Here is a 16,298-nt window from a genome sequence, read left to right as displayed (position 1 = left end):
GACATACGAACAGCCAAAAAGCATATGAGGAAATGCTCAACATCCCTCATCATAAGGGAAATGCAGATAAAAACCACAATGAGATACCACCTAACCCCTGTCAGAATGGCAAAGATTAAGAATATAAAAAGTGATAAGTGTTGGCGGGGATGTGGTGAAAAGGGAACCCTCCTACACTGTTGGTGGGAATGTAAACTAGTTCAACCACTGTGGAGAACAATATGGAGGTTCCTCAAAGATCTACAAATAGAACTACCATTTGATCCAGCAATCCCACTTCTGGGTATTTACCCAAAAGACAGGAGAACGCTCAGTCAGAAAAGTGCTTGCACATCCATGTTTATTGCAGCATTATTCACAATTGCCAAGACATGGAACCAACCTAAATGTCCACAAACTGATGAATGGATTGGAAAAGTGTGGTATATATACTCTATGGAATACTACTCAGCCATAAAAAATAACAAGACCCTGGAATTTGATAGAAAATGGTCAGATATGGAGGATCTATTGCTGAGTGAAGCAAGCCAGGCTATGGAAGAAAGATATTGTATGTATCCACTCAATATATACCGACTATCCGCACTCTATAATAGAGAGCAAAAATTCGGAGGACATAAACACAGTGAAGGTACTTAATGAGAATAGGACAGTGTGGAATGGGGTAAGTGAAGAGAAGAGGATAGAGAAAGATAGCAAGTGAACAATAGAGAGACAGGACATTAGTGAGAAACAGGGGTTATCAACTGTTGATGATGACATGTATAGTATTCTCAACTGGATTGGTCTGAGAAGTATTTCATGATGGGCAAAGTATTTTTACAAGCAAAACGAGAAATAGCAATTGACTGTTTTATAAAAATAATTAGAATAATAAAAATAATGATTGGGGAAAACAGAAAAGATATGGAATGTTGAAGTGGGGAGATTAATGTCTCTGTACTGACTGACATGCATGGCATTCCCTTTTGAAAAAACAATGTAATACACTGTAAAGTTATATGTAATCCAATGTAATATAAAGAAGATTATGAGGATAATAAAAATAAAAAAATAAATAAATTAAAAAAAAAAGAATGTCTCCCTTAAAAATAAATAAAATAAAATAAATTTTAAAAAGAGTTCTTGCATCTAATTCTTCTAAGAAACATAGAAGTGAAATTTTCTACCTTGTTTTAAAATATTTAAAATCCTCTGATTAGTTTACAAACCCAAATGATTGACCTTGGGTAAACAAATTCCTAGCAAAATTTTAACAAAAAAGAAACCTTTAGTTTTGTTTTGTTCTTTTAAGCTTCTTGATATATTGTTTCATTAAGCTGCTTTTGGGTGCATGCCTTAATCTGTAGATGTTACCAAGGAAATACAATTTTCAAGTATTTAAAATTTACTCATCTTCCATTTTTTTAAAGAATTATTTTAACTCTATTTATTTTATTTTTATTATTTATTTATTTTAATTTGACCAAAGAGAGAGAGAAAGAAAGAGAGAAAGCAAGCTGCCAGGTCCAGGACTCGAACCACAGTCAGCCATGTGGGAGTCTAGCACCTTAACCACCACGCCACCTGCCAGCCCCACGTCTTCCATTTTTTTAGTGTATCAACATTTAAAAATACACAGTGACTTAATGAACCATCAGTACAACTGCATGGACAAAAATACCTTGGCATAATTGGTGGATGCATTTGAAAATCCAGTTTGCAAATTAGTAGGTATAGACCTTGAAGCATGTTCTTCCTTTTAGAGATTTGTATCTTTGCAAGGAATCATCCCCAGTTCTGATAGCTGCTAATTCCCACCATAGATCTGCCTTGTGAATCATTGAATTATCATCATTAATTATAATATTAAACCAAGATTATTTAAAATTCTGAGCATATTGAATCACCTTTTCTTGCTGAGATGTAATTTTAATACTAGTGTCATTCTTTGGTCAGAACCAACCAAAATTAGAGGCCAGAAAAATAACAATGTAGGATGTCTAACATTTCTAATTATATCTTTTAGGCATTCTTTGTTTTAAGTGGTATGTATGTTATTACATATTTAAAATACCAATACAGAAGTAGATGCTTGAAACATTTTTTTTTTAAGTTTGATTATTTAATTCTTCTGTGAGTGAGAATAACAGAGAGGGAGAGAGAACATCCCCACTGGGGTCGTGATGCAACAATCTGGTCCCAGCTTTAACCAGTCTTGGACCGTGAGTACACATCATCCTCCTGGCTACTCAGGGAGGTGTCTGGACAGGAACCTGGAACTTTCCCAGGTGAGCTAGGCTTGTAGAGAACTGTGCTTTGCCATCGCACTACCATCTGGTCCAAAAGCTTAAAACGTTTTTACAAAAAAAAGGTTTGCACGCTACTGTGGTAGAAACCTGAAGGGCAGGTCAATTACAGGAGCTATGGAAATGACCAAGGGACAGGAAGCTAGCAGACAGGTTGGAGAAGCAGCCAGCTTCCCCACTGTCACTAGCCAGCTGGCTGGCCTTGGGCAAACTTACTCTACCTTCTTAAACCTCCATTTTCTTGATTCTGAAATAATGATAACCATGGAACCCAGCTGATCAGATGCTAGTAAGTGCTATATAAATAAGGTAGGTAAAGTCCTGGTACATAGTGTGTTTTCACTGTCAGCCATAAATTCAGCTCTAGGGATAGTGGCCAAAAAAGCCAAAGCTAGAGTTACAGCGAGTATATGGCCATTATTCATTATTCAACATATTTAAGATAATTCATTTTTATTCCTGCTCCCTAAAGGACTACGTGTTTACTGAGTGCTAAGACTCTGTCACAGTGACTACTCTGGAACCCGAATGCTACCTGTCACACAGCTTGCCCTGATCCAAGTTGGCTATGGCTGAGTAATGAAGCCTAGAGAGAAAAGATACAACTGCCTTTGTTTCCCCATCTGGCCTTTGAGTAATGGCGGGCTCTAAGAGTTCACCAGGCCCCATCTGGGGAGACCAACAGGGCACAGACTGAACTATGAAGACATGGTCAGGCACCAGGCAGGAGCCAATAGGTTAACTCTTTGTGATTTGCTGGGTTTTTTTTGTTGTTGTTTGTTTGTTTGTTTTTTCTCTTTATAAGAATTCACAGTGACCAGTTTCTAGATCTTGCGGCTATAGCTAAGTCAGGAGAAAGAATGTTGGACAAGTGCCTACAGTTAGTCAGCCTAGGGAGCCAGGCACGGTCACTAAAGGCAGTCCAGGTCACAAATTATCTGTGTCTGATTCATCATAAGAGACAAAATGTCAGCAACTCTGGCCATTGCCAGCCTAGCTCTCTGACACCACTCACAGACATATGACTCATCAAGGTCTTGTTCTAAGCTTTACTGGAGAGTGAGCACATTCTTTGCTTTCAAAAATCTCAAAAGCCTAAATATTTTCATGGAGTTTGTGAAAAACTATTAATCTTACTGCGTTTATTATAAACAGGATTCCAAATCGCTGATGTATGTGGGGATTTTTCATGTTTTGGGGGAGGGCATTATAACTGTCATCAAATTTACTCCATGATATAGCATTTTCTGACAACAAAGCAATCTTATTTTCCAATTTTAATAAAGTAGTTTCACTCTTTTATAACTTTGAGGAAAAATACATGCAGCCCCGTAAAACAGAGCGATTTCATGCGTTTCCGAACTGCAAGCTATTTTTATAGCCTCCATTTGGTAATTATAGAGATTTATGTCCCTCTCCTGATCCCCCACAAAATTCAGAGCTGATCTGTCCAGTTGACTTAGAGACTGACTTAGAGGTCTCCACATTTATTATCTTTGATAATAAGCTGTTAGATTAGGTTAATGATTTAAGACTACTATATGTTTGAGAATGGAAGAAGGAGGTTTAAAACTAATTTATAGGATTATAATACACTGGTCATTTTGATGTTTCATCAAAAAATATTTTAGAGGGTGTCTCAATAGTAATTGATCACCTTGAGGTGACAAAATGTACTGTTACTGCTTTACTAATAAAAGAAGGAAGTAATTCATTTCCTTTTAGGTCCAGAACTTCAGTATAACCTAATCATTGTTATTCATTTATCAAGGAATAACATATAAAAATTATAAAGAAAAAGCATAGCAGTGTACAATGAGTACAGATGATGTTCTGAGTCAAATAATGACATCTATATTAATATGTCATGCAGTTCTTACTGCACTATAGAAAAAAAAAACAAAAACTATAGCGTTCCTGGTTAACTTTGTTGAAAATGGCATCTTATAACATTCAACCATAACTATAAATTTTACTCCTTCATGAATCACTGTTAGAAGAACCAATTTCAGGTAACATAGGCAATTATAATGTGGCTTTGAAAAATTATGCTTATAATTTCAACTTGAAAAAATCTGAGTGATTCAAGGTATTTTGTTTTTCTTTTGTTTAATGCCAGAGGGTACAGGTTGTGTATACCACAGAGAGAAAGAGAGAGACAGAGAGAGAAAGAGAGAGAAGTTCCCATCAATGGGGTCTAGTCATACCATAAGCCCCTTCAATTCATTTCTCCATCCTGTCAGGATTCTGGGTATATATGCACATGTGCCTGGTATGTTTTTCAAGCTGCCAGGTCCAAGATTCAAAATGATTTGACCATGTGAAATCCAGCTCCCGCTACAGGGAGCTTTTCCACAGCAGTGTAAGGCCAGCCCTTGTTTTGGTTTTTAATTAAGTGAGGTAGATTTGAAATGGTCATCAGAACTACCTAATGTAACTTCAGTGAAACAATTCTGTTTAATTATAAAGTTGTTATAGTTTGTTTATAGAATTTTTTTTTGAGAGGTTTTTGCTAGAGGGCGCATGCGCTCGCCAGAAAGACAGAGAGAGACAGAGAGATAGAAAGCGAGAAATCACCCCCCAGGGGGGATGGCCACGCTGCAATCCCTTCTCCTCCATTCTCCTCTCGGGATCTTGGGCATGCATGCACACGTGCCCGGCGTGAGTTTAAGCTGCCGGGTCCAGGACTTGAACTGCGGTAGACTACGTGGGAGTCCAGCGACAAAGCCATTACACTAACGGCTGGTCCCTATTTGTAGAACTTTATATCGCTATTTTAGTTAAGAACTTGCATTATCATTATCTAATGATTAAATTAAGTAAATTTCCTTTTGCTTTACATGCCAATTTTCTATAGTACATGGTTATCAGTTCAAATTTTTTAATCACTTGGTTTGAAAATATTTTCATAAAGTGAACTCAAATGAATTATTTCTAATTAACAATGCATTTACCATACATATACTTATGAATAACATTTTATTTACATGAAAATATTTTAGAGTCCTTCTCCAGTATTAATGAATATAAAGCTAGCATGAACAATAATAAATTACTATAATAATATTAGTAATATAAATGTTAATTTGCCATTAAAGCAATTTTAAAATATTTATATTGATTACAGTCACCCTGTTGGGATTCACAAACCCTTCTACACACTTATTCGACCCACATGAAAAGCTACTCCTCTGCTGAAAGCACCATGCTGTGCTGAATCACTTTTTCTCCTGATACCTTGGGGAAAAAGAACAGTAGAGAAAAAGCTTCTAAATCAGAGAGGAAGGTCACCATCAATGAACAACTCCATGCATTTAAGGCAGACCTACGAGAGGACACTTCCTAATTAGAACAGTTCTACTTCTGAGCATTAGTGCTTCAGTTTTTCACATGGGAGAAAGTAAACAAGAAATACATTTTCTGAGAACATCCAGTTATAGCACTTGAGAGGAGAGGGAGGGAGAAAATCTGAAGTCAATAGAAAATGGACACAAAATGTAGGTCTCTGCTAACAATATTTTCCTGCGAGTGTTCCTTTGCCAGTTGCTTTTAAACACACCCACATCTAAGTTTTCAGAGCTGTGTTCACTATCTTGCTTTTCCACTGATGCTGCATTAGCAGGAGCAGACTGCAGTGTCTGTGTCTATGCTATTCCAAAGCAAGGAGGGGCTGTGGACCTTTGTACCCAAGAGCAAATCATCCTGACCCTCTTCTTCCCTCCCTCTTTCTTTCTTTTTCTTTCTTTCTCTTTCTTCCTTCCTTCCTTCCTTTCTTTCTTTCTTTCTTTCTTTCCTTTCTTTCTTTCTTTCTTTCTTTCTTTCTTTCTTTCTTTCTTTTTTTCTTTCTTTTTCTTTCTTTCTTTCTTTTCCTTCCTTCCCTCCTCCCTCACTCCCTTTCTTCCTTCCTTCTTTCCTTCCTTCCTTCTTTGTTGTTGTTTATTAGCCAGAGACAGTGTGCTCTTGCCAGAGAGAGACAGAAAGAATGAGAAAAAGTGAGAACTCCCTTCCACCATGGGACATGGTCGCATTGCAATCTCTTCTCCATTTCTGTATCCCATTGAGATTTGGGGTATGTACACACTCATGCCGCATATCTTTCAAGCTGTCAGGTCTGGGACTCGAGTGGTCAGCCATGTGGGCTCCAACTCCCTTAACTACCTGCACAGGACTGGCCCCTCTGACTTTATTCTGAGTCCTGTCTGATACAGTCTTCCCACAATGCTCCCTTGATTTCACTTCCTCAGGAGACTAAACCTCTGCAACATGTGAGGTTAGTGACTAAGATAAGCATATCTCTGCTAAAGCCGAGGATTTGTCCTAAACCAACATTCATCCCAGACTTTGCCTCAAAAGGCTAGATACAACCTCACATACTGAACTTGCATCCCTGTTCAACCTTGTGTATTTCCATCATCCTATTCCTTTATTTGTGTCAATCATATACTGTGTAAGTGAAGGTAATGTAGGAAATGACAAGTTTTTCTTCCTTATTCACTCAGGATCCAGAAACCAATGGTATTTTACATTTCCTAGTATAGTCAGTTGTAGTCCTTATTTTCTTTATAATCTTCATTGAATCTTGCTAAGAAAAACATGGAGACCTTGCTTTGCACATCTTGGTACCCTTCAAATCTCAGAAGTCTATGTTCGGTAAACTTCTGTTATTTCTCTTTCCTGCATTTTTTCTTTTTGTTTTTAAAGTTGTTTATACTCTTTTATTAATTGTTATTATTTTTAAAATTTGCTATAGGGAACGTGCCCTCACCAGAGAGAAAAAAAAAAAGACAGAGACAGAGAAAGCGAGAAAGCAAGCCATCAGGTACAGGACTTGAACTTTAGTCAGCCATGTAAGAGTCCAGTGCCTCAACCACCACACCACCTGCTAACCCTCTTTCCTATATTTTCACTTCCTTCTTCTTCCTTTGCTTTAAACCTCTAGGCAATTAGATATGTTGTCTCCTATATGAATAGAGGACCCTTTATTTGACCCTAGAGCTATACTCTTTTCTTCTATTGATCTTCACAGCCAGAGTGTTCAATTGTGCAATGTCCACAATCTGCTTTAATTTATTCACATCAAATTCACTCTTGAAATCACACTAATCCAGAACTGTCGAATTTTGGCACTGAAAAATTCCATAGCTCAGGATAACCTTCAGTTCTGGACAAACAGAGACAGCTAGGTATCCTAAATTCCACCTCCTTCTGTACTCTCTACCTCCAATTTTTCTTCAAATTCTGGTAGTTAAACTTTGTCTTTAATATATTTTCTCCTTTTCAAAGACAATCTCTTGGCTTAAATTTTCATTCACTCATAACCTATTGTACCAGTTTCTTCATGAGAACTCTCTCAGAGTATACTATACATTTTTGCCTATAACTAATTTCTCCTTTCATCCTTCAGCCTTATCCACTGATGTTACTACTCCCAGAATTTACCATTGCACCCTCACACCTCCATGGCTTTGCACATGTACTGCCCTTTCCTGGAACCCATCACTCTCCAGACTAACTGGTGTATCCTACCTATTCTCCAAATCTCAGCTTCAGCAAGCCTCGTTGGAAAGCATCAATACTCATCCAGTTTTCCCCCATAGAAGAATGTATATCCTTCCATTTTATTTTATTTTTTAAGAGATAGATTTTTGCTATAGGGCATGTGGCTTGCCAGAGAGACAGAAAGTGAGAAATCACCCCCAGGGAGGATGGCCATGCTGCATCTCTTCTCTGTTATCCTCTGGGGATTTGGGGCATGTACACACATGCTCCTGGTGTGAGTTTCAAGCCTCCAGGTTCATGACTTGAACCATAGTTGGCCATGTTGGAGTCATATGACATTACCATTATGCCATCTTCTGGTCCCCATTTTGCATTATCTTATTAAAATAGTCTGTTTCTTTTTCCTTACCAAACTACAAGATCCTTAGAGAAAGGCTTGATATGTTTCCTGTTAGTCTTCCCTGCTTCAGTAGAGTTTCTATCTCCATAAATAATTGTTGAATTGATGTTTAATGAAGTAATTATACTATTTTTATGTGTTCACATTTAGCAGGCAGGATAGATAGGGTACATAGACAAGATCTTGTCATTAAGAATTTATTGCTGTTCTTTAACCTTTGTTCCCTTGTGAAATATTTCTTCTTTTTTTTTTTTTTTTTTTTGAGACATCTTTGCTATAGGGTGTGGGCGCTTACCAGAAAGCCAGAGAGACAGAAGGTGGGAACTCACTCCCCAGTAGGATGGCCACACCACAGTCCCTTCTCCCCCATTTTATTCTCAGGATTTGGGGTCTGCATGCATGTGCTCCCAGGGTGAGTTTCAAGCTACCAGATCTGGGACTTGAACCATGATTGGCCATGTAGGAGTCTAGCAATGTAACTACCACATCACCTGCTAGTCCATAAAATCACTCTTTAAGTTGTACTTCATACCTGAAGAGTAACTAAGAGTGATTAGACTTATCGAAACTTAGAAAAAGAGCAGAAAGTTTGCTTACGGTTCTTGCATCCCATATGGACAAGGACTTGTCAGCAGAACCTGTGAGGAGCGTGTTGGAGAAAGGAAAAAACTCAATGCTGTTCACAGAATCCGTATGTCCATACAAAGTAGATCTGCATTTTTCACTGCAGAGAGAGAAATTAAGAGTTAAAGTTTTAGGAGTGAGTATCTAAATGCTTCCTATGCTGTGTGAACAATGGTAATAAAGACAATTTAAGAATCTGAGGTGGGACCAACAGTTGGCATAATGGCTATGTCTCTGGACTCCCATGTAGCCAACCACGTTTTGAGTCCTGGACTTAGTGGCTTAAACTCACGCCGGGCACATATGCATGCGTGCCCAAGATCCTGAGAGGAGAACAGAGGAGAAGGGATTGCGGCGTGGCCTTCCCCTCTGAGGGGTGTTTTGTCACTTTCTGTTTCTCTGTCTTTTTTTTTTTCTATTTATTTTTTAAATTTTTAAAATATACGTTCAAAAACATTATTTAGCTTACAAAGTGAACATGTCTATATGTCAACATTTCTCCCCAGTCCAGTTGATCAAAATATCTTCAACTGATTCTGGCAGGCGCATTCGCTCTATAACAAAAAACCTCTTCAAAAAAAAAAAAAAAAGGATCTGAGGCATAAAGTAATTTAAAAATAACAAAAATTTCACAAGAACACTTTGAAAGAAATATCCTATGACCCTATGACCACCTCATAGTCTATGCTCTCTGCCAAACTAGTAGCATAAACTCTACTAAATTTAAATTCTTTTTAATTTGTAGGATCACTTGGTACAGTCATTTTTTTATATTATCTCATTTATTCTTTATCCTGAAATTACTATGTAAAAGCTGTCCCCCTCTAATAAAAGACTATAGTGAGAAAATAAAATATTGTACTAATCCATGAGACCAAATTAACCATTTTTTTTTCTACAGGGCACGTGGGCTTGCCAGAAAGACAGAAAGAGACAGAAGGCGAGAAATCACCCCCCAGGGGGAATGGCCACGCTGCTATCCCTTCTCCTCCATTCTCCTCTTGGGATCTTGGGCACGCACACACACATGCTCGGTGTGAGTTTAAGCCACCGGGTCCGGGACGTGAACCGTGGTTGACTACATGGGAGTCCAGTGACATGGCCATTACTCTAACTGCTGGTTCCAAGACCACAATAACTTTTTAAGGTCACTATTTTTCTCAGCCTTGATTGTATATTAGAATCACCTGAGACTCTTCTAGAACCTACTGATACCAGTCTTAATCCTCACACATTTAATTAGGGTGTCACGAAAGTCATGACATATTTTTCTGTTTGTCTATGCACAAAAGCGTCATGACTTTCCTGATAACCCAGTATTTCAGTTGATCTGAGACGGAGCCTGGGCATTAGCATATTAACATATTAACATTTTTCTTGGTAATTGTAATTTGTCTTTAAGGCCAAGAATATAAACCAGTAGGTTTTAAAATGTTCTACCTAGCCGAGGTGTATTAAAGTCACCTATGAATGTGTCCAAAATTAAATTCTTGACCCTCATCCCAAACCTATTGGATCAGAAACTCTGGAGTAGTCCCAACAATTTCAGAATTTGCAAGTTCTCCAGGTGATTCTGGTGCATGATAAAGTTTGAGAATCACTCAACTACATGCTTAGAAATGACTGAGAGGGGCTAGAACATGGTGAGGTGGTTAAAGTGCTGGACTCCCACATGGTCAACCATAGTTTGAGTCCTGGACCTGGTGACTTGGTTTCTTACTTTTCTTCCATCTCTCTCTCTCTCTCGCTCTGTCTCTCTCTCTCTCTCCCCCTCTCTCTCTCTCTGGTGAATGCATGTGTCCTATGGTAAATTAAAAATAAATAAATAAATAAATAAAATAATTTTTCTTTTTAGACAAAATGAAATGACTGAGAAGGAAAGAAAGCTGCCAGTTTTTCAAAGGGCTATTTCTTAATGAAACAGAGCACACATAGGATAGTATCACTTCTCATTTGTAATGACTGATTGCTTTTAAATAATTTATGACTTTTTAAAAATAGATAAAGAATAAAAGCAGGATAACTAATCAATGCTGAAAACAGTGAAGTTGCTATAAGTACATTCCTAAGAGGATAATTAATTAATTACCCTCTGCTTCGTTCTCTCTCACTGGAGCCATGCTTTATACTGTAGTGAGCCAAACTCTGCAGTGGGAGCCAGGGGCCTGGATTCCAATCCTGACTTTGACCTCAACTAGCAGGGTAACTACAGATAAGTCCATTAATCTTGGCAGTGGTAGGTTTCCTTTTGATGTGAATAAAATTAATTAATTTGATACATGCAAAGATCCAGTCTAGCAGTTTGCTTATCTCTTTTAAACTTTTGGCATCTTTGAGAAGTCAAGAAATAATAAGGTTTATGAATATATGAATATGTCTGTAATCACTGAGCAACATTCAACATTCCCCTTTCCATGTCAAAGCTAAGTATTATAGCAATTAATATTTAAACCGAAAAATTAATTAATTAGAAATATTTTGTATTAGTTTCTTTATCTCAATATTTATGACAGGCTGATGATATTTTATTGTAAAAGTTAGCAATATGTCAAAAAATCTAATTTTTGTGTTATAAAAGTAAGAATAAAAAGTTGATGATATGTCAGTATATACCAATGGGACTCAACAAACCATGACCATGGCTGACTGATTATTTTGTAAATAAAGTTTTATTGGAATATGCTAATTTGTTTACATGTTGTCTATAGCTGTTTTCCTATTACGGCAGCAGAGTTGCATAGTTATAGCAGAGTCTATCTGGTCCACAGTCTAAAATATTTCATATATGCATCTTTGAGAAGTTTGGTGACTCATATTTATTATTTTTTGAACATTTTCAGGTATGCTTGGATTTTACTTAGGACATTCAATTTTTGAGGAGGATGAAAAAAATTGCAGACTTTTTTTTTTTAAGAATTACTGTCTTATATAAAAGTACTATGTGCTATTTTCTAATGATTCTAAAACTGTAAGTACAACACTTTTTATTAAAAGTGTATATTCTGGGGTCAGCCCCACAGTGCAGCAGTAAGGGCTGTGTGTAGAAAACTGGACTCTATATGGCAAAATTCAATTCAAATCCTGGTCCTAGAAGCTTGAAAAAATCTGCTCTGTGTGTGTGTGTGTGTGTGTGTGTGTGTGCCCAGAATCTAATGATCTAATGAGATGTAGAAGTAGAATAAAAAGGATTGCAGCATGACCACACTCCATGGGGGGTTCTTTCTCTTTCTCCCTGGAAAATATACATGCCCTCTAACAATTAAAAAATTATATTCCAATGCCTACTATCTTGAAACTAATCATCTCTAAATGGTAAAATGTAATTTAATTGTTTCTGTATGGAGAAAGAGAACAATGTGTGTGGGGGGAGGGCAGGGACAGAAAGAGAGACAGAGAAACCAACAAAACATGAGAATTTTATATTATACCTATTTCTTTCCATTTCCTCTTATCTCCCATTATATCGTATTGCTACTTTTAGAATGTCAAAAACATTGATGTTTTGATCTGTAATAACAAATCCCATAGTTGTTTAGTGTCTCCACTCCTTGAGCCACTTGGTATTTATTTAATATATATTTGAGTTAACTCTCTGCACCCACATTTTTACACATGAGTATTCAATACTTCAACAGCAATTTTAACTGGTTAGAATACCTTGGGTAATATGTTCTTTTCAAATGTTTCCAGGAAAATGTTTCACTGTCTAATATTGGTGGCAGACTCTGAGTCCTGCCTAATTTTCCTCCCCTCCCAACCCAACATCTTTTGTAGATTACTTGTTTTTCATGCCCAAAAGCCTGTATAGTTCTTTCACAAATGCTTTAGTTTAGAAATTTTAGCATATGTGCCTTGGTGGCAATTTCCAGACATTATTCCCAGACTTCTGTTGTCGTAGGAAACTTTCTCCCCCGTATCTTTATTTTTTTCCCCTCCACTTATTCTGTTTATTTTGTTCAGAAACAGCATTTTTGTCTTATTTGTTCTCAATATTTAACATTTTCTCTATAGACCTTCTATCTTTTTTCCATGTATTTCTTGCAGCTGTTCTTTATGACTCTCAGTTGTTTATTATTATGTGTGTTGGGTGGGAAAAGGCAATCAAAAGGTTATTTTTTTATTTCACTTATTTCTTGATCTTTCTCAGTATGCTTTTCATCTGTATTTATTGTCTTATAAAATAATGATGAAATGTTGTAACTCTTTTGTTTTGTTTTTATTATATATAAGTGATATAAATTTAAATATAGGATTTCTGTAATTTCTTTGAAAATATGAGTACATTTTGTCTGAATTCCTAATTTGACACCTTGATGATTTCTTATACTCTCTCTATTCTTCATTAGAATTTGATTTATATTCATTACTTCTGTAATTTTTTTCAATTATTTGTAGGTTTTGGGCTGGTTTATTTTTATTATGACATATCTTTGTTTAAGTCCAGCAATTTGCTAAATATTAATGACAGAAGGAGATAAATTGAGAAGATTAATTGTCAGGAGAAAAAGGCAATCTCTAATTTCCGTTAGGATTTGTTGTCTTCCTCAAAGACTTCTCATCAAGCATGTTAGTGACTTGACCCTGGAAGTTCATCTCTCTTCCATCTTTGTACTTTACAGAATAGGTACAGCTTGTTGCAAAACCCCTGAGTCCTAGCTTATGTATTGACTTTACACGCTTTTGCCCCATTACCATCTTCAGTCTATCTCATCTCTGGCAGTCTACTTGATCTCCTTTATCTAACAATGAAAAAATTGCTTGTTGAGATTAAAGAACCATCCTCCCACAATAAACAACTATTAAATTATACACATTATATGAGGTGACAAGTGTTATCTAGCATTGAACTAACCACAGCATAGGGTGATAATCCTTAAGGGAAAATAAACTCAACATGAGTTCTATGACCTCTCTGACTTTTGGCTTGGAAGCACTTTCTGGCTATCAAACACAGAAGTAGAACCCAGTAGAACTGAAGTCCACTGAACCAAGGGGTGGTAAAAAAATGTCTGGGCTGATGAATTACTTGGAATTAGCAGCATAGGGTACCTAAGAAAAGGGAGTTGACCTGGGGATAAGAGTCATTTGTGTAAGAATTCACTATGACCCATTGATCAAAGTCTAAATGGCATTTCCATGAGTAAGATTCCACAAGGACTAGCAGAGATTTCTGGCTCTATGGCTGCGAGCTAATCAATGAGAACAGAAAGCAAGCATTGCTAGCATATACTGGTGTTTAATCCTAGTCAGAGTTGAGAGGACCTCACTGAGTACCTCAGACTTTCAGTTGGGATTCCAGAAAGATTCCACCATAGGAATAAGGATCAGGTTTCTGGAGCAAATTTAGAATCAAAGTAGATCGCTCTTAACTAAAAGCAGACCTAACAAGGAATGATAAAATGAGCTGCTCATACAAAAACTGCTTGCTGAAATACAACTCAGTATTTTTAATAAAAATATAACCTAATGTATAGTCCCTAAAAGTTTTCATTAGCAACATCTGGTATATATGAAGTGATAGGACATGTGAATCATAATCAAATTTTTAAAAATGTTAATAGAAACAGACCTTGGATCAATCCCTGGAAATCAAAGACCAAGACTTCAAACAATCTACTATAGATCTGCTTTCTCATTTGATCTGTTTGTCCAAATGAACTGATTGTTACCATGAGCATTCAAATTAAAAATTTCAGAAGAGAAATGAAAACTCTTAAATTAACTCTTAAATTAGTTCTTAAATTAACTCTTCTAAATTTATTCTGAAAAATAAAAAGGAGGCCAATGGAAGAATGAATGAGTGTAAGATGTGAAATAAAAAGTTCACTGAGTGAGTAAAATATCATTGGATACTACAGGAAAAAGAAAAAGAAGAAATAGCAAGAGTTAAGACAGAAAAATAGAAATTACTTAATTTGAAGAACACAGAAAATATATTGAAAAACCATGGATAGATTCTCAGTCATCAGTGGAAAATAATTTCAAGGTCTAACCTATGCATACTTCAGTTTCCAGGATAGCAAGAAGAAGGAAAAAAGAAAAAGACAGAAACATTTTTGAAGTAAACAAGCCAAAAAAAAAAAATCAATATACAGATCCAAAAAGCTCAGCAAAGTCCAAGCATGATTCATAATAGACAAATGCACCTAAACATGTCATATTCAAACTGTTGAAAGCAAAACATAAACCCAAAATCATAAAGCAGTCATATATGAAAGAAACACAACATTCAGGGAACAGTGATACAAATGGCAGCTGACTTCTCAACAGAAATAGTGGAGACAGAATTACATTTTTGAGGACTGAAAATTCAATATTCTGCTAAAAATACCTTCAGTCATAAAGATGAAACAAATTTTCAGATAAATAAAAGCTGAAAAATTTCATCAACAGGAGATCTTTCTTACAATAAATGCTAAAAAGTTATTCAGATGGAAAGAAAATGACAATAGATGGAAACGTTAGTATATAGAAAAGAATATAAGCATCTGAAATGATTAATTCGTGAGTGAATGTAAAAATAACTTGTTCTTACTTAATTTTAAACAGATAACTGACTAAAGTAAAAAAAATTGTAGCATTGGGGACCAGCAGTTAGCGTAATGGCTATGTCGTTGGACTCCCATGTAGTCGACTGCAGTTCAAGTCCCGGACCTGGTGGCTTGAACTCACACTGGGCACGTGTGCGTGCGTGCCCAAGATCTCGAGAGGGGAATGGAGGAGAAGGGATTGCGGTGTGGCCATCCCCCCTGGGGGGTGATTTCTCGCTTTCTGTCTCTGTCTTTCTGGCAAGCACATGTGCAAAAACCTCTTAAAAATTAGTAGTGTTATATTAGAGGGTGTAATATGTATGCAGATGTAAAACTACAGAAGAGCAAGATCACAAAGAATAGTGGTATATATAAAACTGTTGTTTATATGTCCTTATATACAAATTAAGTGACATAATATTTACTCTTAACACATTTTGATTAAAAAAACATTGCTTATTACAATAATATGCTTTAATCTTAAGAGCATTCAATGAAAGAATTCAGGCAGATTGGCATATTATTATATAATTCAATTTTTAGGAAGTTCAAAAGTAGACATTCTCAAATAGAGAGGCATGACATTAGTGGTAGACAAACATGGTTTATTACCTGTTGATGATAACATGTACAGTATTCTCAACTGGACCAATCTGAGAAGTATTTCATGTTAGGTAAAGTCTTTTTACAAGCAAAATGACAAATAGTGATTGAATGTTTACAAAAAATTCATTGGAATAATAATAATAATAATCTGGAAAAAAATAATGAAAAGCTATTTGATGATGATGATGGGGATTTTAATGTCTTTGTATTCACTGATATACATGATATTCCTTCTGGAAAAAGAAACCTGTAAAATCATATGTGATTCAATGTAATATAAACAAGATTATGATAATAATAAATTTTAAAAGTAGACATTTTATAGTTATATGAACAAGAAGAATATTTGTA

General features: G+C 36.2%; 1 protein-coding gene across 2 annotated transcripts in view; it reads right to left on the bottom strand.

Moving 5' to 3' along the window:
• Positions 1-16,298, bottom strand: part of SPAG16 (sperm associated antigen 16) — a 1,195,723-nt gene that overhangs the window by 451,645 nt on the left and 727,780 nt on the right. For both annotated transcript variants that reach the window (XM_006140101.1, XM_006140102.1), the window contains exon 13: positions 8,785-8,911. In XM_006140101.1, coding sequence (XP_006140163.1) covers positions 8,785-8,911 — 127 coding nt within the window. The remainder of the gene's footprint in view (positions 1-8,784; positions 8,912-16,298) is intronic.

This window comes from Tupaia chinensis, unplaced genomic scaffold (assembly GCF_000334495.1).
Source record: "Tupaia chinensis unplaced genomic scaffold, TupChi_1.0 Scaffold000018_1, whole genome shotgun sequence".
NCBI lineage: Eukaryota > Metazoa > Chordata > Mammalia > Scandentia > Tupaiidae > Tupaia > Tupaia belangeri.
Note: the sequence above shows the minus strand (reverse complement) of the source record. Positions and strands in the feature narration are given on the sequence as shown.